This window comes from Ascaphus truei, chromosome 15 (assembly GCF_040206685.1).
Source record: "Ascaphus truei isolate aAscTru1 chromosome 15, aAscTru1.hap1, whole genome shotgun sequence".
NCBI classification, from domain to species: Eukaryota; Metazoa; Chordata; class Amphibia; order Anura; family Ascaphidae; genus Ascaphus; species Ascaphus truei.
This window is the reverse complement of record NC_134497.1, coordinates 17829641-17851995: the sequence shown is the minus strand read 5'-3', so window position 1 is coordinate 17851995 and position 22355 is coordinate 17829641. Positions and strand designations below refer to the sequence as shown.

The 22355-nt window shown below is 48.5% G+C and overlaps 1 protein-coding gene across 1 annotated transcript; it reads right to left on the bottom strand.

Annotated features, from left to right (window-relative positions):
• Positions 1–1888: 1888 nt before the first annotated feature.
• Positions 1889–22021, bottom strand: LOC142466627 (uncharacterized). The gene is made up of 16 exons (XM_075571846.1): positions 21927–22021; positions 21626–21740; positions 21103–21184; positions 20067–20171; positions 18770–18895; positions 18299–18362; positions 17576–17636; positions 14084–14169; positions 12710–12859; positions 11115–11156; positions 9804–9953; positions 9349–9416; positions 8733–8787; positions 7374–7443; positions 3035–3111; positions 1889–2167 (listed from the first exon to the last, which is right to left on the bottom strand). Exons 2-16 carry the CDS (start codon positions 21723–21725, stop codon positions 2138–2140), a joined length of 1266 nt encoding a protein of 421 aa, XP_075427961.1. The 5' UTR covers positions 21726–21740; positions 21927–22021; the 3' UTR covers positions 1889–2137.
• Positions 22022–22355: the final 334 nt, after the last annotated feature.

The following is a 22355-nucleotide window of genomic DNA, read 5'->3' as shown; positions in this document are numbered from 1 at the left end:
TTACACTTTTTATCGGGATCATTGAGCAAAACAAGGTTATTGAAATAAATTGTAATTTATTCGGCATAAATTCGCTTACACACAATGATACACAAAATACAGACGAAAGACACACTTACTTTTGGGCTGGGGTAGGAAACTAGACTTTCCTAGGTGCAGGGATCTCTTTGTGAGAGTTTTACCCTGACCGAGACTTAGCCCGGGATCTCCTGGACCCAAATCGGCATAAAATGCCATACGCCACCGCTATGTTCGCTTCTGATAACTTGGTCCCTCCTGACCGCGAGCTACTCCAAATCTCCAGGAACTCAAATCGGCATAAGATCCCAGCCGCGACCACTACGTTCGATTCCGAGAACTTGGGCGCAAAATGCTGGACTTAGTCTCTGGAGGGCAGGCTTTTCAGACTCGAAATCGAAGCTAGTACCTTAGCTTTGCTATTACAAACAAAGCATCTATGAATAGTCTGCCCGCGCTCTTCCGGCTCTGACTCAAGGGGAACACACAATCTGATTGGCTCAAGGCTTCTTATAGTATTCTCTGCTTCATTCATTAAATAGAAGCAGAGCGGACAGCCAATCAGCGTGTGGGAACTTTATCAAGCAGCCAATCAGAGCCAAGCCGGGTAGAAAATCCGGACCTGCATGAAATTTGAAATGGCCACGGGTCATGTGCAAGCCTGCCACATCTCCCCCCAGCTATCCCAATGCCACCCGCTGGGCAGGCACGACCCTAGGTCTGGCAGAACAAGTTGCATCCCGGAGGACAACCATAGATCTCCGGACTTAGTACTCCGCCTTTCCCCGCTGACCAAATGCCGTTCACACATCACGTTCTGGCCATCCTCTGGCTGCTTTGAACTCCGATGTCCAGCAGACCTACCGGCGCCTATGGGTTTGCACGGGCTGCCTGTTTGGACATCAGTTACAAATGTTTAAACATATTAAAACTATATTTTAATACACACCGAGTCTTGTCGTTTTATTTCTGTCTGCCTTATTCCCCACACACTTTCCCTTGGACTCTGACTCCCCCCCCCCCCCCAATCTAATATACGGATGGGCAACCCACAAACCCTATACTGGTTCTGGCTCACCTTGACACTAGCCGGAGTGTCCCCCTTAATCTAGTGATTCCCTCAGCTACAGGGATACATATTTATCCCTGTGCCTCATTCAACTTTCTGGGCTGTGCTGAAGCAGGGTACCCTAGTGGTGAGTTGCGCTTATGTTTTCATGGGGAGGTATTGCCGGGACAATATGCCTACATGTATCCGAGAATCAGGCATGATTCCCTGGTACATTTATTGGGGACCCGGTAACTCAGGACTCCAACCTCCCAGGCACATTCTGTCAACGGTTCCTCCGCAAACCCCCTCCCCACCCCTTGAAACTCATACACTAGCAATCCCTGATTGATGGCATGCCCGGAAAGGGAAACACACACACACACATTGTTATTACCCTGCGTACAATGTGATCATACTATGTTACTGGGTCCAAGAGCTAACTCTCTGGGACCCTTATACACGGAGCAGGGGTAACCAAATGGGCTTGACCTTTATTATAGAGCCTGGTTACCCCCTCCTGTCACAATGGTTTGGCTAGAGATATCCCAGGGCATAGGCAGGCTAGCGATGTCCCAGGGCATGGGCAGGCTAGAGATATCCCAGGGCATATGCTGTATGCATCTCAAGCTGTCGTGTACACAGTAACATGACATGATTGGCCCACAAATAATGCATATGGAGTATGTCATTTGGCTGGGATTTCTGCCCTAACACTACATTCACTTCACCGGCAGTTTGCCGAGGTTTTACACGCAGCTATGAACTGGGGAAAGTGGAGAATGTGTCAAAACCATTTTCTATAAAAGATAACAAACAAAATTGCAGAGAAAATTCAATCATTTATTGTGCAGGTTACACTGTGCGTACACAGCGACACAAAGCGCCAGGCGTTACATAGGGCGTCTTGTTTTGAAGGCGCACAGCGATGTTTCAATTCTTTAACCACAAACCAGGTTGTGTGCGAGCGGAAGAAGCAGAGTTTGATTCAAAAGATAAGGAAAGGATGTGAAGAACTCAACGCTCTTCTGCGTGGAAGGCATTTACCTCGCGGGGCTGGGAGGCCAGGCTTCACTTTGGAATGGCACAAGAGCAAGATGCCTGACGAGAGACGGAGAAACGGTTACTTTCTGGCGGTTTGTGAGGGTGACGCGTCACTGCGGCAGAACACAATATTCACAAGGCTATTTACCAAAGCGGGCATGAGATTGAAGCTCGAAGAAAGAAAATGGCCTGACGTTTGCCTACAAATGTGAAGGATAATGCTGCACTCCCCAAAAGAAATCAAAACAATACAAATACCAGTGCTCCTGGTCCAGGAATCTCTGCGTGGTACCCCCAATAGCATGTACCCCCAATAGCATGTATGTAAGGAAAGACCTAGGCACTACGGATTTCTGCTAGAAAAGTGATTTAATAACATGTGCCTAACATATGTATAACATGTGCCTAACATATGTATAACATGTGCCTAACATATGTATAACATGTGCCTAACATATGTATAACATGTGCTTGCCTAACATATTTTTTTCCCCCATGATCTAATAAACATCCAAACCTTTATTCTCACTGGATAGGGGGATCGCCCCCTGATTTTGTATTAACTGCCATTTCAGACCTCAGCGCTTAGTGAAGCCCGCCCATGGGGCTTAATCCTGTGCATATATATATATATATATATATATATATATATATATTATATATATATATATATATATATATATATATATATATATATATATATATATATTCTGTATACCCAACATAGTGACCCAATGCCCACTGTAACCCTCACATATATTTGGTATAGCCTCCCACTTCTGCACTGTTGATACCAATGACACATTACTTGGGTAACACATCGAGGCTGTAAAATAACTTCCTTGAGGTTCGTTGATGAGTATCGGTGCATTGTAAAGGTTTTATAAACGTTCTTAGGGATGGGATCAATTTGGACGTGCTCACCTCGACTTGTTGGCATGGTGGTATTGGTGTCGTTGGAATTGGTACCGGAATTGGTACTGGTAAAGATATAGTGGGGACTGCAAGACAAGGCATTAATCACATCAGTGAGTGCTTAGAAGGCAGTAACTTGGTGAAAATTACTTTGTTAATGGTGGGAGGCAGCGAGGGTATTAGAGGTAGGGTGGAGTTACCCCGTAGGGTTTCCTTGGCCAGTGTTGAGCTTTGCAAGGTAGCGGCCGGACTACACGCGGTACAACACGGCGATTTACCTTTCGATACGGCATGAACCGTTGGACAGCGCTCTGTTACTACGAGGACAGGTTGTGCCGCTCACACATGGGGGTTTATTTGTCGCACGTGACATGGAGAATATGGTGGCAGGCGCATGGCGAGACCGTGAAGGTCTGCGCCAGACTAGGCTGTTCCTCTAATCCACCACCTGCTTACATGGGTGGGAAGCAGGGGGGTCTCCGGAGTGGGGGTCTAAAACCGTTATTTTCAGCTACGGGGACCCCCTGGATCCCGAGATATATACTGAGAAAGGTGCCACTGGTTAGTCCCTGGTATTAAAATCCCTGCGTCACGCCGGCCAATCGGAAGCCGCTGCCGATCGTAACGCGGGAGATTTTCCCTCCATTTTGTTTCCCCCTGGATGAGATGCAATCGGTGGGAACCTTGGCAGTAAGTATCTCCGAAACCAGGGGCTCCCCGGTGATTAAATAATCCAATGTTCGGGTGTAGAGACCCCAGGTTTTCTCGGGGCGAGGAAGGAAATGGGAAGGAGGAATTCCTACCTATAAATAACTCTGACCCTAGTATGTTATTAAAGAGACACTCATGTGTCCCTGGACTTGTGGTCACAGATGCAAACTGATTATTTGCAAGTAGTGTCTGAATAAATCCACATTATACAGGAGTTCCTCATACACACGCCTCCTCCTAATATCGTGCGCGTGCTTCTCAAATTTATCTGCATATATTATCATCTGGTTTTGTGCTGCACTTCCGTACATACTCTACCATAGGAATTGATCGCGGTGGAAAATATATATACTAGCTGATATACCCGGCGTTGGGCGTTGCCCGGGCGTGGAAGGACAGGGGGCATGGAGTGGAAGGGCGGGGGGGGAGGGGCGTGGAGGGGCAGGGGGGAGGGGCGTGGAAGGGCGGGGGGGTCAAGGGGCGGGGAGGGCAAAGGGCAGGGGGGCAAAGGGCATGGGGGGCAAAGGGCAGAGAGGGGCGGGGGGGGCAAAGGGCAGAGAGGGGTGGGGGGGGTAAAGGGCAGGGAGGGGCGGAGGGGGGAAAATGGCAGGGAGGGGTGGCGGGGGGCAAAGGGCGGGGGGGCAAAGGGCAGGGGGGGTGGGGGGGGGGGCAAAGGGCAGGGAGGGGCGTGTGGGCCAAAGGGCAGGGAGGGGCAGGGGGGCCAAAGGGCATGGAGGGGCAGGGGGGCCAAAGGGCAGGGAGGGGTGGGGTGGCTAAGGGCAGGGAGGGTCGGGGGGGCTAAGGGCAGGGAGGGTCGGGGGGGCTAAGGGCAGGGAGGGGCAAGAGGGCAGGGAGGGAGGGAGGGGGGCAAGAGGGCTGGGAGGGAGGGGGCAAAGGGCTGGGGGGGAAAAGGGCAGGGAGGGGTGGGGGGGGGGAAAGGGCAAGGAGGGGCGGGGGGGGGGGCAAAGGGCAGGGAGGGGCAGGGGGCCAAAGGGCAGGGAGGGGCAGGGTGGCTAAGGGCAGGGAGGGGCTGGGTGGCTAAGGGCAGGAGCGGCGGGGGGGCTAAGGGCAGGGAGGTTCGGGGGGCTAAGGGCAGGGAGGGGTGGGGGGCTAAGGGCAGGGAGGGGCAAGAGGGCAGGGGGATCCTAGAGGGAGACAAGCTACAGTCTGCAGCAGCAGCTCCGGTGACGCCAGCTACCAGCGTGCAAACCGGAAGTGACGTGTCGGCGTGGACTAGCAGCAAGGACGGAGCCAGTGAATGAGGCGGTTGTGTGAGGGGGTTTCCCGAGGTCGCGACTCGGCATCAAGATCACTCTAAAACCAACGCCTTATACCATCTGGTATCCTGTAAGCCTTGATTTTTTATCATTGTCGGATAAAGTGTTTTTTGGCATTTTAACATCTTGGCTGTGTGTCTCTCTACTGGGTCTTTTTTCTCCCAACCTCCTGGTTTATGACTGATCTAGCATATTCCTATGGAGTTCTACCTGCTCAATGTTTTACTGTAACGTTATGCACTATGGTAGTTTATTTATTTTATTTCAGATACTGACGCTCCCCTGATATTTCGTTTTTGCTTTGAGTGTGGACGTGGGAACTAGTCCGTGAAGGGTTTGAGTGTCCTTTTTTTTTCATATTTTTGTGCACGAGTATTTTGTGTTATTTCACTGTATATTAGCACTGTTACTGCACTTTTGCACTTAGATAGAGTGTTTTGAGCGCCATTTAGTATTTTGTATTTGTATCTGGGGGGGAAAAGGGCAGGGAGGGGTGGGGGGGGGGAAAGGGCAGGGAGGGGCGGGGGGGGGGGGGGCAAAGGGCAGGGAGGGGCAGGGGGCCAAAGGGCAGGGAGGGGCAGGGGGGCCAAAGGGCAGGGAGGGGCTGGGTGGCTAAGGGCAGGAGCGGCGGGGGGGCTAAGGGCAGGGAGGTTCGGGGGGCTAAGGGCAGGGAGGGGTGGGGGGCTAAGGGCAGGGAGGGGCAAGAGGGCAGGGGGGGCTAAGGGGAGGGAGGGGGGCAAGAGGGCAGGGGGGGCAAAGGGCAGGGAGGGGTGGGGGGCCAAAGGGCAGGGAGGGGTGGGGGGGCCAAAGGGCAGGGAGGGGTGGGGGGGCCAAAGGGCAGGGAGGGGCGGGGGTGCCAAAGGACAGGGAGGGGCAGGGGTGCCAAAAGGCAGGGAGGGGCGGGGGTGCCAAAGGGAGGGGCGGGGGGGGGCAAAGGGCAGGGAGAGGCAGAGGGGCCAAAGGGCAGGGACGGCCGGGGGGGCCAAAGGGCAGGGAGGGTCGGGAGGGCCAAAGGGCAGGGAGGGGTGGGGGGGCCAAAGGGCAGGGAGAGGGAGGGCAGGGGGGGCAGAGGGGAGGGAGGACAGGGGGGCAGAGGGGAGGTAGGGCAGGAGGGGCAGAGGGGAGAGAGGGCAGGGGGGGCAAAGGGCAGGGGGAGGGAGGGCAAGGGGGGTCAAAGGGCAGGGGGAGGGCGGGCAAAGGACGGGGAGGGAGGGCAGGGGGGGCTAAGGGCAGGGGGCGGAGGAGAGGGAGGGCAGAGGGAAGGGAGGACAGGGGGGCAGAGGGGAGGGAGGGCAGGAGGGGCAGAGGGCAGGGGGGGCAAAGGGCAGGGGGAGGGAGGGCAAGGGGGGTCAAAGGGCAGGGGGAGGGAGGGCAGGGCGGGCAAAGGACAGGGGGAGGGAGGGCAGGGGGTCTAACGGCAGGGGGCAGGGGGGGCAAAGGGCAGGGGGAGGGAGGGCAAGGGGGGTCAAAGGGCAGGGGGAGGGAGGGCAGGGAGGGCAAAGTGCGGGGGGAGTCAGGGACGCCCTCCTACTCCCCCTTCGGGTCCTCCGCGGAGAGGCTGAGACGCTCCGGTGAGGAGGTGCTGTGCCTCTCACGGGGAGAGGCGGAGACAGCCGGAGGAGAGGCGGAGACAGCCGGAGGAGAGGCCTCTGGGACGGGGAGATGCCGCAGAGAGCGCACTCTGTGTGTGTGTGGGGGGGATGGGGGGGTGAGCAGGTCGGGTGGGGAGGGGGGGTGAGCGGGTGGGGGGTGAAGGAGAGCGCCAGGTGAGGGAGCAACCTCTGTGAGGGGAGAGCCACGTGCTCTCTCTGTGTGTGTGTGTGTGTGTGGGGGGGGGTGAGCGGGTGGGGGGGTGAGGGAGAGTGCCGGGTAAGGGAGTGGCCTATGGGTGGTGAGGTGAGAGTCCCTCGCTGTATCCCGGGCGCTCGCTCCGCTCCCCCACTGACTGTAGCGGCGGGGGGGGGGGAGGGGAGGAAAAAGCACGGGAAAGAGGGAGACCCGGGGAGAGGAAGTGTGTGTGTGTGCGGGGCGGGCGGCCCAAGGGAGCAATCTCATTGACCTGGCCCAAGGTCCAATCTGATTGCCGCTAGGGACACAGGGAGGGACACAGGGAGACACATACAGACAGACAGACAACGACACATAGGACACTTTGAGAAATATATAGTAGATATATATATATATATCGCCCCAGTTCTACAGCGCGTTGGTGCTAATGCATATGCATGCCGGAGGTGGCGATCGAATGGAAATACCCACAGAAGTGCTCGGGGAAAGATCGAAGGTTTCTCATTATCCGTGCCCACCCAAGAAACACTTCAGCGATATGACACAGTGGGTTAGTAAATATCTGTACTCACCTTTTAGGCATACGTTCAGGTACAAGTTGAGTAGATCGATCACCGTCTGCTTGACTTCGGTGGCTGCGTTCTAAATGTTTCAGAACGAAAACAAAGCATTTTTTAGTTTAATCAAAGCGTTGTGTAATCCAGATGCTTGTTTACACCGTGTATCCCACTCATTTAAGGAAATGAAACACACGTACTGTACGTTCTTGGAGCTACATAATATGTAATCCAATTCAATAAAACCATGGGAATAACCTTAGCGTGTTGTGAGGCGGCCATCTTGGATGTATGCTGTCATTGATGATACTGGGCTTATAAGAAATATGTTGAGATACTTTACTTCTCCCTATGAGATCTGGTTCTTAAACTTCACAATTCCCTTCTCGGCCTAAGTGTGAGTCGGGGCAGCGGGGGCGTTTAATGGCTAATAATGACTCTCAAAGTCTCTTGGCCTTCTCATTATTTTCAGTGACATAGAAAGATGTCTTGCTCCTGAAGGCAAAAAGGTTTCATTTTGTGTAGATCATTTGAGGGTATATTTGATTGATGTTCTTAAAAGGGTCTCGCTGAGATTTACACAAGCTGCTTCAGAGACTCCGATACATTTTATCCCAATATAATTACCCTAAAGAACTAGAATAGTTCTGGAAAACACTCACTCCTTCTGTCCCGGCAGTGTGAGAGAAATCGAGACTTGTAATTACTTGGCATTACAGTTGCATGTATTTACACTGTCACAGAGTTACACTGGCGTGTATTTACACTGTCACAGAGTTACACTGGCGTGTATTTACACTGTCACGGAGTTCAGTGGCGTGTATTTACACTGTCACAGAGTTACACTGGCGTGTATTTACACTGTCACAGAGTTACACTGGCATGTATTTACACTGTCACAGAGTTATACTGGCGTGTATTTAAGCTGAAACAGAGTTACACTGGCGTGTATTTACACTGTCACAGAGTTATACTGGCGTGTATTTACACTGTCACAGAGTTATACTGGCGTGTATTTACACTGTCACAGAGTTATACTGGCGTGTATTTACACTGTCACGGAGTTATACTGGCGTGTATTTACACTGTCACAGAGTTATACTGGCGTGTATTTACACTGTCACAGAGTTATACTGGCGTGTATTTAAGCTGAAACAGAGTTACACTGGCGTGTATTTACACTGTCACAGAGTTATACTGGCGTGTATTTACACTGTCACAGAGTTATACTGGCGTGTATTTACACTGTCACGGAGTTCAGTGGCCGTATAATGTCACAGAGTTACACTGGCATGTATTTACACTGTCACGGAGTTCAGTGGCATATAATGTCACAGAGTTACAGTCGTGTGTATTTACAGTGTGAATACTTACTGCGCAGCCGCACTGTTGGTGTGTGGTGACCACAGTTATTTCAACTTCAATTTCACTACAAATAATAATTTAACATGTAAATAGTTACTAGAATAAATACATTTTTGTGAAGGCATAACACTCACCTCTAGCACTGAGCACATTGTTGCCCATAGTGACTAAGCTATGCTATTCTATAAGACCACTTTAGAGCCCATTGGCTGGAAAGACATCTTTTTTAAAGGGATTGAAATGACTGACCAATAGGAAGCTGTAACTGAGGATGTGGCCACTTCCTGTGTGCCCCATATTTGGCCGGGAACTTCACAGGTAATTATCTCGGGAACTGAGAGGGGTTGGTAGGGGGGATTAGGGGGGAGTGGGGGATTAATGGAGGGGGGGAGGAGGAGGAGGGAGGAGGGGAAACCCCCGGAACTGAATGTAGCTTGGTCTTCGAAAAAGCCAATGAGTAGTATAACAGAGTAGGAGGCATTGCTACTTTCTGCTTCCTAGCAGCTGTAAGTATCCATCTGTGACCTGCGCTGTTTTATGGGTAACATTTTTGTTTCTCCTATTAATAAAGTATACCCAGGTTCTCTTATCTACATATTCCCAATATTCCTATAAATTATATTACCTGTTTAGACACAGCTCAAGTTCCAAGTTCCTTCCAATGATGTTATGGGTCGCAACTAAATCCACGGTCTACAATAAACCAAATAAAGTTAATAGTATTTCTTTTTTTTGGGGGGGGGGGGGGGTTTGTTAACGTTTTCCTGAGATGAAAACCCATCATGCCGTCTGTGGCAAGAGACCCCCAACTGAATCGTCGTGTCTTAGGGGCCCTCTAATGATACAACCAGAAGACGTGGATCGGCGCAGCCGTGGATGTGATGGAATCAATGTTTTTCAGGCCGGGCAGAGTCACACCTGGTGTCCTGTGCCCCGTGGTGGAACGGACACGTTTGGCCCTCATCCAAACCTCTGGGGTCGATCCCAGCCGCAGAAATTCCAACTTCAGCCCCCCTCCCCTTCCTCGCGTAACCATATTGTCCGGGTCCCCGGTACCCCGCAGCCCGTTTTTATACTTACAACATCTAATTCAATCAACGTGTCGGATTCGCTGCTTATGACCACGTTCAAGGTAATGGTCACTGACGCTGATCCAGCTATTGTTTTTATCACAGGATTTTTGGCGTTAATTTCCACCTTCAGGACGTCTCCTACAGCAACATCGAGTAACTACGGAAAACAAACACAGAAACGTGAATCGTCCTGAGGTCATGCCGGCATTTCATATATGCTCTGTATAATATAATAATAATAATATTATTAAATCACCTAAAATATACAGATTGGGCACAATATTGTGACCTTTCATTCAACTGTCGCTAAAGAAAAGGGGCGGCCATTTGGATATCCTGACACTAACACAAATGCTCCCTGAGCGGAAAAACAATCGAAGGATGTTAAACTGGTATTTCTTTTGCCCCCCCCCCACCCGCCCCCAACAGGTCAGGTTTTCAGGCTATCCCAGAGTCAGCACAGGTGGCTCAGTCGGTTAAAAATGACATTGATTTAATGACGGACTTTGTCAAAATTCTCAGATCTTGTGATGCGCTTTACAAAGTCAGAAGCTTCGCCCATAGACAAAGGGGGCAACTCCAGGCTTCTAGGGCCACCAACAGGTCAGGTTTTCAGGATATTCCTGATATATATCGAAGACTGAGCCGCTGATTGACCCACCTGTGCTGATGCAGGGATATCCTGATAACCTGACCTGTTGGTGGCCCTTAAAAAAGGAAGTTAGCCACCACAACTGCCTTAGACCGACAAAACATACTTGGGAAGATTCTTTTCCATTGAAATGGGCCAATTAAATATTTTGGAATATTGTCGCGTTGGTGTGTGATACTCTGCATTGTGACTGTTAGCGCTGCGTTGGTGTGTGATACTCGGCATTGTGACTGTTAACACTGCGTTGGTGTGTGATACTCTGCATTGTGACTGTTAACGCTGCGTTGGTGTGTGATACTCTGCATTGTGACTGTTAACGCTGCGTTGGTGTGTGATACTCTGCATAATGACTGTCACCGCTGTGTTGGTGTGTGATACTCGGCATTGTGACTGCGTGACTGCGTTGGTGTGTGATACTCTGCATTGTGACTGTTGACGATGCATTGGTGTGTGATACTCTGCATAATGACAGTCAACACTGTGCTAGTGTGTGATACTCTGCATTGTGACTGTTAACGCTGCATTGGTGTGTGATACTCTGCATTGTGGCTGTTAACGCTGCGTTATACTCGGCATTGTGGCTGTTAACGCTGCGTTAGTGTGTGATACACGCCATTGCTGCTTAGCACATCCCGAGTCATAGAATGTTTAATAAAATTCACTTACCCCAGGGAAAATTTCTATGAGTTTGAGTGTGGATAGGTCGAGCTGTGGGGAAAGCAACAAGAAATCATTACCCGGTAGTAACAACATTAACGGGCACCGTGATATTCTCCAACTGGCACGTGATATCCCGTCCCACTCATGGGGAACTCTCCCGGTTTGTGCGGCCGTCAAATTGATGCCATTTTGGAACATTTTTCAAAGCATGAGGAACAAGAAACTCGCTCTGCCAATGTGCAAAAGAATCCCAAATCTAGAACTGAATGCAGCAAGATAAGCAGAGAAGAGAATCTAAGAGAACCCCGAATCTAGAACTGAATACAGCAATATAATCAGAGAGGAGAATGTAAGAGAACCCAAATCTAGAACTGAATGCAGCAAGATAAGCAGAGAAGAGAATCTAAGAGAACCTCCCATCAAGAACTTAATGCAGCAAGATAAGCAGAGAAGGGAATCTAAGAGAACTCTGAATCTAGAACTGAACGTAGCAAGATAAGCAGAGAGGAGAAAGTAAAATAACCCCTAATCTAGAACTGAATGCAGCAAGATAAGCAGAGAGGAGAATCTAAGAGAACCCCAAATCTAGAACTGAAGGCAAGATAAGAAGAGAGGAGAATGTAAGAGAACCCCCAATCTAGAACGTAATGCAGCAAGATAAGCAGAGAAGGGAATATAAGAGGACCCCAAATCTAGAACTGAATGCAGCAATATAAGCAGAGAGGAGAATGTTAGAGAACCCCTAATCTAGAACTGAATGCAACAAGATAAGCAGGGAGGAGAATCTAAGAGAACCCCAAATCTAGAACTGAATGCAACAAGATAAGCAGAGAAGAGAATGTAAGACAACCCCGAATCTAGAACTGTATGCAGCAAGATAAGCAGAGAAGAGAATCGACAGATGTCTGAAATGTGGTAAATTCCAGTTTTTCTGATTTTTTTTGCTGCTTTTGAATAAACACATTTTACACTCAAACGATTGCACAGCAGAGAAGTGTACGAGTGCAGGTTGTGCGGGTTCTCGTACATTTTTTAACAAGTGCACACGCGTTTCACCATGAAGGAGAGTGGTCACAGTACAAAGCGCGCACACGCTTTTCACCATGAAGGAGAGCCGTCACAGTACAAAGCTTACACACGCATTTCACAATGGAGTGGTCACAGTACAAAGCGTGCAAACGCGTTTCACAATGAAGGAGAGCGGTCACAGTACGAAGTGTCTACATGCGTTTCACCATGCAGTAGCCTTTAGTACAAAACGTGCACACGCATTTCACCATGCAGCAGCTGTCAGTACAAAGTGTGCACACGCGTTTCACCATGCAGTAGCCATCAGTACAAAGCGCGCATACACATCCCAGATAACAAACACATTTTGCAGTTAAATTGTTGGGGAGTTTAACCTTTTAGTTTTATATAAAAGCAGCACACGCAAAAGGAAAGTTATTCATAACATTGAAGGTTATTCACGTTGGCACAGACCCAACATAGGGTATGAATGGATGCTGAAACTTAGCACTGTTTAGTGAATATGGGCCTTAGATTGCTGGTAACGAGTAATTGTCAGTGGGCGCACGTATAACACAGACTTTATTACTTACTATTGATGTTGGAATCTTTACTATTCTAAGAACAGAATTTAAAAGGCAATCAGGAACTCTATAATTCAACAGCTGTCCGACATTCAGTGGTAGAGATGGTATTTTGGGGCAACTTGTGTCCAGAACGGTTCCTGCTACTGTGAGAACAAGCTAGAAAATATATAAAAGCACAAAAAATGATCTTTTTGAACATTGTGAAATCTGTCTTTTACAAATGAAACCATTACTCAGCAGCTGCAGACACACAGACACACAGACACACAGACACACACACACACACACACACACACACACACAAACACACACACACAGAAACAGACACGCAGACACACTCAGATTCAGACACACACACACACACACACACACACAGACATACGCAGACTCAAGCAGACCTTCACACGCCTCAGCCAGGTCTGCCACCCTGCCCTTCCCCGTTATCCCCTTGCATACATCAGAATTTGAGGTGCAGCTCTACTGCCATGACCAGCACCCTCGCCCCTTCAAGCTGTTATAAGTCCTGCACCCCCACCCATCTTGCACCCCCCCCCCCAGTGTTTCCTCCCATTCTTGCCAGATGTAGAGGTGCTCCCTGGGAAGAAAGGCTGGCACCGTTGGGGTTGCGTCATCTCGCATGCTGGCGGCAGGACGCAGACCACCAAACGGGCTCTCGCTTCCACGGATGCAGGGAGAGGCGTGGTCACCTCTCTGTGCCAACCGGTCAAGCTGCTCTACTCAACTTTGCCATTTGGGGAGTCGGTGAGGGGACCGATCTAAGGCAGGGGTGCCCCACTCTCGTTCTCAAGGGCCACCAACAGGCCAGGTGTTAGGGATATCTGTGCTTCAACACAGTCTTCGACTGAGCCACTGATTGAGCCCCCTGTGCTGAAGCAGGGATATCCTGAAAACCCAACCATTAGGGGCGGGCAGTCTTGAGAACCCCGGCACTAAGTCATATAAAGAAGGGTGGACATCAATCTCCATCTCTGTGTGCCACGTCTCCCGCTAGGTCTGATGTGGAGTAAACCTCTGGCTATTAGTCTACTTGGTTAAACTTTGTTACCATGCGGGAGCACAAAATGGCGCAGTGTGACAACGCTACATTTCCGCACATTTTCTCCACTGTCTGTAATAAAGAGACCCATGTGTAGTAAAATTAGAAACTGGTACTGCTGCCTGCTAGGCAAGGGTGCCAATTCTTCCCTCACACCAAACATGGAGAGCCGTGATGTCTCTCGGGGCAAGCCACTAACTCATACCCTGAAACGGGTGTAACGGAGAAAGAAAGATAAACAATGGTAACGTGGCACTGCTTCCCAATTAGGGACCGGAAAATAACCCATTTCTGGTTGAAGCAAGGACACGTAACAAACTTACCTCTAGTACTAAATTAATGGTCGTCGTCAGGTCCACCGACAGGACAGAGTAACTGATCAGGCCATTTTCACCGATAGGGAGATTCACTGCAAAGTAAGAGAGAGTCGGCAAGTTAAGAAGAGGTGCACCTGAACAGATTGAGCGACGGGTGTGAGAGCATGAAGATGTCCGTGTGGGCGAGGGGTGACGTGTGCGGTGCAGCCATGCGTGTGTTCTCCAGCTTTTTTGGGGCTTGTGCCCTGGTTCAGTTTACAGTAGGTTCAGACTTTGAGGAGTATCTATGTGTGTGTGTTATATATATAGCTTAGGCTGAGTCCCGCTAGCGCTGAGCGCGCTCATGTTTGGAGAGTGCTCCAAGCATGAGTGCCGGGTGTCCTGCTTGTACGCGGGGGTTGGGGGGGGGGCATTGCGGGTAGTTGAGCGCGCGGGTAAGTATAGGTTTTTGTTTACCTAAGCGCATGTGAGCATGTGTGCCCGCGCACGAGTGCTGCGCGCGCCGCGTGAGCGGGGACTTACATATATTTATATATGCAAGTCCCCGACGCAAGCGCCGCCCGCTCAGCGCTAGCGGGGACTTGGCCTTAGGTGTGTTTCCATACAAAGGTTCAGCTGTTACAGGGTTGCTAAGCAACAATGTAACAATAAGCTAAGGATGTCTGCAGCAACCAGAATGCCTCCTCGAGGAGGGGAGGAAGGAGGGGAGGAAAGACAGCAAGGAGGGGAGGAGAGACAGCAAGGAGAGGAGAGACAGCAAGGAGAGGAGAGGAGAGACAGCAAGGAGAGGAGAAGAGACAGCAAGGAGGGGAGGAAAGACAGCAAGGAGAGGAGGAGAGACAGCAAGGAGAGGAGAAGAGACAGCAAGGAGGGGAGGAAAGACAGCAAGGAGAGGAGGATAGACAGCAAGGAGGGGGGGAAATACACGGTCTGACCTTGCACATTATACTGTACGAATACAAGTGCGCCATAAGTGTATCTTGTGAGTGTGTATTACATACCCGGATACACTTATATTGACAACACCTCTGGGTGAGTTTCTATAGGCTCCTTTCCTATACCTTTTAGGAAGCTATAACATATAGCAGTCCAAATCCCGAATATCTATAAGGGATTTTATTACAACATCCACCCATCCAGCTCTAGGTGGGTAACAATTGGACACAGTCACGTGCTGTTGCAATACATCGTTTAATTACGTTTTAACACCCATTTTTTTATTCTTGGCATTAATAAAGTATTTTAAAATTTACAATTATACATTTGTTTGTGATTGAGTGCTGGAAGACTGGGTTCTTTTTTCTCCCATATGATACGGGGGGGAAATACAGCAAGGAGGGGAGGAAAGACAGCAAGGAGAGGAGGAGAGACAGCAAGGAGAGGAGGAGAGACAGCAAGGAGAGGAGGAGAGACAGCAAAGAGAGGAGCAGGAGAGACAGCAAGGAGAGGAGGAGACAGACAGCAAGGAGGGGAGGAGGAGAGACAGCAAGGAGAGGAGAAGACAGACAGCAAGGAGAGGAGAGGTAGCAAGGAGAGGAGGAGGAGAGACAGCAAGGAGAGGAGGAAAGACAGCAAGGAGAGGAGGAGAGACAGCAAGGAGAGGAGGAGAGACAGCAAGCAGAGGAGCAGGAGAGACAGCAAGGAGAGGAGGAGACAGACAGCAAGGAGGGGAGGAGGAGAGACAGCAAGGAGAGGAGAAGACAGGCAGCAAGGAGAGGAGAGGCAGCAAGGAGAGGAGGAGGAGAGACAGCAAGGAGGGGAGGAAGACAGCAAGGAGAGGAGGAGAGACAGCAAGGAGAGGAGGAGAGACAGCAAGGAGAGGAGCAGGAGAGACAGCAAGGAGAGGAGGAGACAGACAGCAAGGAGGGGAGGAGGAGAGACAGCAATGAGAGGAGAAGGCAGACAGCAAGGAGAGGAGAGGCAGCAAGGAGAGGAGGAGGAGAGACAGCAAGGAGGGGAGGAAAGACAGCAAGGAGAGGAGGAGAGACAGCAAGGAGAGGAGGAGAGACAGCAAGGAGAGGAGCAGGAGAGACAGCAAGGAGAGGAGGAGACAGACAGCAAGGAGGGGAGGAGGAGAGACAGCAAGGAGAGGAGAAGACAGACAGCAAGGAGAGGAGAGGCAGCAAGGAGAGGAGGAGGAGAGACAGCAAGGAGGGGAAGAAAGACAGCAAGGAGAGGAGGAGAGACAGAAAGGAGAGGAGGAGAGACAGCAAGGAGAGGAGCAGGAGAGACAGCAAGGAGAGGAGGAGACAGACAGCAAGGAGGGGAGGAGAGACAGCAAGGAGATGAGAAGACAGACAGCAAGAAGGGGACGAGGAGAGACAGCAAGGAGAGGATGAAGACAGACAGCAAGTAGGGGCAGAGGAGAGGGAGAAGGAGAGACAGCAAGGAGAGGAGACAGAGAGACAGCAGGAGATGGAGAGAGATAGCAAGGTGTGGAGAGGAGATTAGACTGCATGGAGGGGAGGAAATGGAGGGATGACATATAGGGAATTAAGAGCATTGTGCACATACGGCAGGAGGGAGTGTAAAGAGAGAGGAGAGACATCAAGGAGAGTAGACATAGAGAGACAGCAAGGAGAGGTGGAGACTGATGGATGAAGAGGAGAGGGAATGGAGCGTAGTGGGCACATGGGACAAGAGGGAGTGCACAGAGAGGAGAGGAGAGACAGTGAGGTGAGTAGGAGGAGGAAAATGGGAGACAGCAGGGAGAGGAGGAGACAGAAAGACAGCAAGGAGAGGATGGGATAAGTAGGCGAGGAGGGAGTGTAGTGTGCACAGACAGGAGCAGACACAGTAAGACAGAGAGTGGAAAGAGGGGAGGAGGAAGTACAGAGAGGAGAAGGGTATGATGGAGAAGAGAGTAAGGTGGGGAAGAGAGGACAAGAGACAGCAAGGCATTACAGGGAGGGATGAAAACAAAGATTAATGTTTCATTAATAAGCTTTAAGATCTGCTAGATCGGCGTATGTTACACCGGGTACAGCTAGTTCTCAAAATATTACAACTCCAGCCCAACTCCCGCATGAGAGATTGAGGTTGTGTGATTTAGGTGTTATCCCTGAAATGCACTTTGAATCCCTGGTTCTGACCCAGAAACAACATTTCATACAGAACATTCTAATTGTTTTCCTTCAACAAATGTAGCGGTGCTTATAGCAAAGATGCTGCTGCTTTTATTTCTGTGGAAATTAAGCATAATTAGGAATTGTTTGTCAACCAAGTGTTTGAATCTCTTTGAAGCCACCACTCTGTCATTATCCTGGCGCCTCTGCAGAGTTTGCCGGACACAGGAATATCATAAGAACAAAAGACACCGCACCGACCCCAAGCCCCTCCGTTTTTACAAACTAACTTTAACATGTAAAAAATACGTCTTGGTGTCCGGTTATGACGTGGCAGTCACACTGATGTAACCACTTAAACACGTCACGTTAGTCCTTGGGCAGGCTGACCCCCTAGTACATTAAGCATTCGTATATAGGCAATGATTTGTACCTAGAATTGCTGACAAATTCACGTTGACGACGGTGACCACCTGCTGCAGGACGCCGTAAAGCTGCAACAGAAAAACAAACGCCATGGCACATGTTCCATTATAATGACGCGCGCCCGGGCTGGTAACAGGAACGTTTAATAAAACACCATTCACAGCGGAGAATTGTATGTCCAGACTAGATTTAGGTGAATCTGTTTCCCCCCCGAGTTTGCCATTCACAATCCGAACCCAAAACCGCCATTCGGATACAACACGCTGGCGGATTGCCACGATCCATCTGCGGGATTCCGCAATCCGCTGGCGGATTTTAGGAATCCAATCCGCAGGATTGCAGGATCCGCGGATGGATCACCGGTGTAAAAAAAAATAATACAAAAACGCAAAGGAAATGTCTGATTCGCAAAAAATAAAAATCGCCCTTCTGTACTCCAGATATGTCACCACATAGGAGAAGGTGTTGTTATATTCCTGTGTGTGTGGTGTCTTTGTGCAATCATGTTACAACAATACACACGCACAGACGCTTGCAATTATAAAAAAACCATGTTACAATCATTACACGGAATTGATTTTAGCGCGTGACAAGAAATCTGAAGTCTGATTGAAACAGGAAATGACCCACTGAGCAGGCACTCCTGTGGTGCGGCAGCCCCTGCACATATACACGTGTGTGGGAAGGTGTAATTACTAGGTGCTTGCAAGTTCTCGGAATTAAAACTTACCGTTTTTTGGAAGACGCCGTTGAGTAGTTTCGTCAGCTCGCCAGCTAACGGGTCAAGAAGTCCACTAACAGAGGGAAATATACATATACAGTATTATACATACCAAGGAATGCTTGTTCCACGGAGTACTACAAGCCCTTCCAAAATTGAAATGTTTAATCTATAAGAGGAGCTAAGTGTCATGGGAAGAACGTGTTACTTATTAATAGTTTTTACAGATAAATATGTTACAAAAGCAAATCTTCTTCTGTGGGATCTGTTCAAAATACAGTCTCCCTTTAGGGATATAATCTTGTGTATTTTTATTTGTTCACCATGTGTGCCTTAATTTGTGTCAGTCGGCAGCATCGTTCCCGTTGGTTTCATTGTCCCTGTCTTTCCTGTTTAGTGTCCGACTATTCAGTTCATCTCTGCCTAAAACTTGGACATGAATGGTTTGGTAGGTGAGTGTTTGGTGAGAAAAGTACTTACAGACCCGATATCGTAATTGTAACTGCAATGTCGTCCGGGTTCTCCATGATCAGAATAAGGCAGCCAGTTTTTATTCCCACTTTGATCGCTGCATGGACTTTCACTATTACCTTAATATCTGCAACTCTAGGTGAAAATACAAATGGCGGATGTATAATGATAATAAATACATGACATCATTACCCCTAATTGCCTTGCTGCCCTTTTGAGACTTCACACGTGGTCACAATAGCACTGAAATGCTGCAAAGGTTTAGCAGCTCTGACCGGGGATTACCTAATATATTGTATTTTCTTTCAAATCCTGCCATACAGTGATATCCAAATCCAACTACCTAAACCAAATGAAATTGGGCACTGCATCTCCCTGAACATGGTCCCATGTAGGAGCAATAGGGTACAGTCATTTGTGGGGTATTCCTTTTGAGACCTATAGAATAACCTATTTCAGCTTTATCAGGCTGAATGATCTGGGGAGAATTGACGATGGACTAAAGGGTAAATCTGTTAACCTCTTATCATCCAACCATGGCCGGTGGAGATTTGTAAATATACATTTCTTACACAATGAAGAAGGAAGTATAGTCCAGTCAATTCTTCCCAGATAAAGGGTAAAGTTCACAGAGGTTTTGTAGTGGGGTCAGCATTCATATAATGGGTCTTTTCTATAGTCTGCGGTGGATTCCTAGCACACAGTGGGCAGCTATGACAAGAACATGCGTAGTGCATCTATAAATCCCATTTTTTATGTATATAACATCAGATAAAAGATGTACTTCTGAGAAGGGATGTATGACCAATTTGTGTGTGTTTGAACACCTTGGAATGTATTGACACAAATATATATATTTATGAGTGACATGGTGAGCTTGTTACGCTGTGTTTCTGAAAAGCTGTTTCGCTACAGAACAATGATTTATAATCCAGAAACATGTAGAAAAAGATCAAAAAACAACCAAGTTTGGAGCATGCCCTTACTGATCCCATCCCAGTTTGGAACATGTACTTACTGATCCCATCCCAGTTTGGAACATGTACTTACTGATCCCATCCCAGTTTGGAACATGTATTTACTGATCCCATCCCAGTTTGGAACATGCCCTTACTGATCCCATCCCAGTTTGGAGCATGCCCTTACTGATCCCATCCCAGTTTGGAACATGTACTTACTGATCCCATCCCAGTTTGGAACATGTACATACTGATCCCATCCCAGTTTGGAACATGTACTTACTGATCCCATCCCAGTTTGGAACATGTACATACTGATCCCATCCCAGTTTGGAACATGTACTTACTGATCACATCCCAGATTGACTTCCAGTTCAATTTCAAGGTCGAGGGCGACTCCGGGCTTGGGGGTTATAGTCAATGTTTTTATGTTGACCGTTTTGGTAACAATGCTGATAAATGAAAGAGATTATTACACGGTATCATTCTGGGAAACGCAAAGTCGTTTGTCAAATTAGAATTGAGTGTAATGTTATTTGTATAATCAGTTAAATGGTTTTCTTATCCTGTAGGGTCTGAAAGTGTACGCCCTAAACATGAATTGTCTGTTTATTTACAACATGGGAACAGGAGACACGGAACCCGTCTCCCTTCCGAGGTTCTTGCGCTCTGTGGGAGGATCTCATTAAATAGACACTAACAGGGTATTTTAATATAACGTTTCATCATAAAACGTAGGAAGTAGCACTAGAAACACGGGTATTATCCCCTTATTTCTAAATGCATTTATTTATGCTTATGGCCCGCTGAGCTAATAACATTTTAATAGTCAAGGAAGTAACGTTTATTGGGGCGATTAGGGCTTGGTTGAGGAGGGTGGCGGGGGAGGGATCACCTGGCCAGTCCTAGGTAGATAAAGCGTCTTTCAAGTTGCCAAATGTTGAAATAACCCACGATACATTAACCTGTTCACTGCTACAGCATTGCAAGCTCCTCTTGCTGCCAAAGAGTTAATAGGAGGGGAACGGATCAATTTGCAATAAGGTGAGCGGTGTCTTATGGAGCTGGCACATTAAATGACACGGCTCAGTGAGTAAGGTCTCCTTGGGCGAGTCACTGTATCTCCCTGTGCCTCAGGCGCCAAACATAGAGTGATGCCTTGTGCCTGCAGAATTCTATGTACAGCACTGTGTACAGTGTCAGCCCTATACAAGAAAAGCCATGTGGCTGTTGCATGCGCAGCATGTCTGTCACCCGAGGGCTCTACTTTTCTGCTGTGTTTTTTTTTTTTGCACAGTAAAATGTACTGTAACACTCAGATAACATCCACCGATCAACGTGTTAACATTATTACATTAACCGAGAAGGGACTGGTCAACTTACTTGGTAATCGCACCGACACTAAGAGCGTCTCCCTTCTGGGGTCCGATTAAACTTTTGATTGTGTTAATTCCATCTGTTATAACTGAAAATGAGGAAAGTTATTGAGATGAGTGCTGCAGCTACCAGGAAGGCATATCTATGGGCCTCACTGCTACCTCAGGAGTTACGTACTCCCAGTTCTGCTTTTAGCCTGACTACAGGTACACACAGTCTTGGAAAAAAACTAGCGTTGGTACAAATATCTCTAGAAACCGTCTGCGTAAGTTGTGCTCAGAGAAGTACATAAGACTGGATAATGCAATGTGGCTAGCTTTCCTAAATATACCAGATACTGTGTTTCCTTCACTTTTGGACCTGTGTAGAAGTGAGTGTCTTTGTTATACAGGTAACGGCCACACTGGAAGGATCGGATCATTGTTTAACACTTGAAAGCCTTTGTTAGCTTTAAAGTAACACGATGAAGAAAGAGAAGCCACAAGAAGGACACTGAAAATCTATCCTGGAAAGAGAACTTTGTACTTACGTGGAACCAATAGGTCTGGTGATGAACAGTACGGTACTTGTGATGGTTGGGCCATACATGCCAGGAACCCAAGATTCACCAGGATCCACAGCTTCAACATCTTGGCTTCTGATACCTGCATACAACACCATTAAAGACTGAGAGATGAGGAACAACAATGTGCAGAAACCCACAAACACAACAACATACGTATAACTCATGCCCGAGTAAAGTCTGGGGATCGAGGGAAAGGAATAGTTGGTACATTGAAAATTGGTCTTCGTTGTATAGAGCTGACGTCAACAACACACCAAGTTCTTACCTCAGCTGACAGAGAACTCTGACTGTACTGTAGGATTCTTCTGGCTGGCTTTGGATAGACTGATACAAACCGATCAGTCCTTATATACTTAACACATAGACTCAATCAAGGAAATGTCCTCAAATGTCAAGTGAGTCCCACATTTCCTGGGCTGTCAACCAATCTGTGCATAGTCCAATACAAATAGTGGTTGGAACACTTAATTAGGGAACGGTTTCTGAGCCAACTCTCGTGTTTACCATATCTTGGGGTACTCTCATTCCGGGCACAGAAACGGTAACGAGAGTGGGTGGGGGCTGGAGTAAACCATTATGTAACCACCTTTGGTGCAGATACTCTGGGTGGTTTTCAATTTCTGTGGTTGGGTTAAATGTAAATGATGGTGACGACCATGTATACCAGCCTGGGAAATATCTGTTTAGAAATGAA

What these genes read in the sequence shown, in the direction of transcription:
- LOC142466627 (XM_075571846.1), bottom strand. Translation starts at nt 21,725, where the DNA reads ATGTTGAAGCTGTGGATCCTGGTGAATCTTGGGTTCCTGGCATGTATG. An exon ending in ACGGCGTCTTCCAAAAAACG is followed by an intron (nt 17,637 to 18,298) that starts GTAAGTTTTAAT and finishes TTTCTGTTGCAG; the next exon opens with CTTTACGGCGTCCTGCAGCA. An exon ending in ACCAACAGTGCGGCTGCGCA is followed by an intron (nt 7,444 to 8,732) that starts GTAAGTATTCAC and finishes TGAAACATTTAG; the next exon opens with AACGCAGCCACCGAAGTCAA.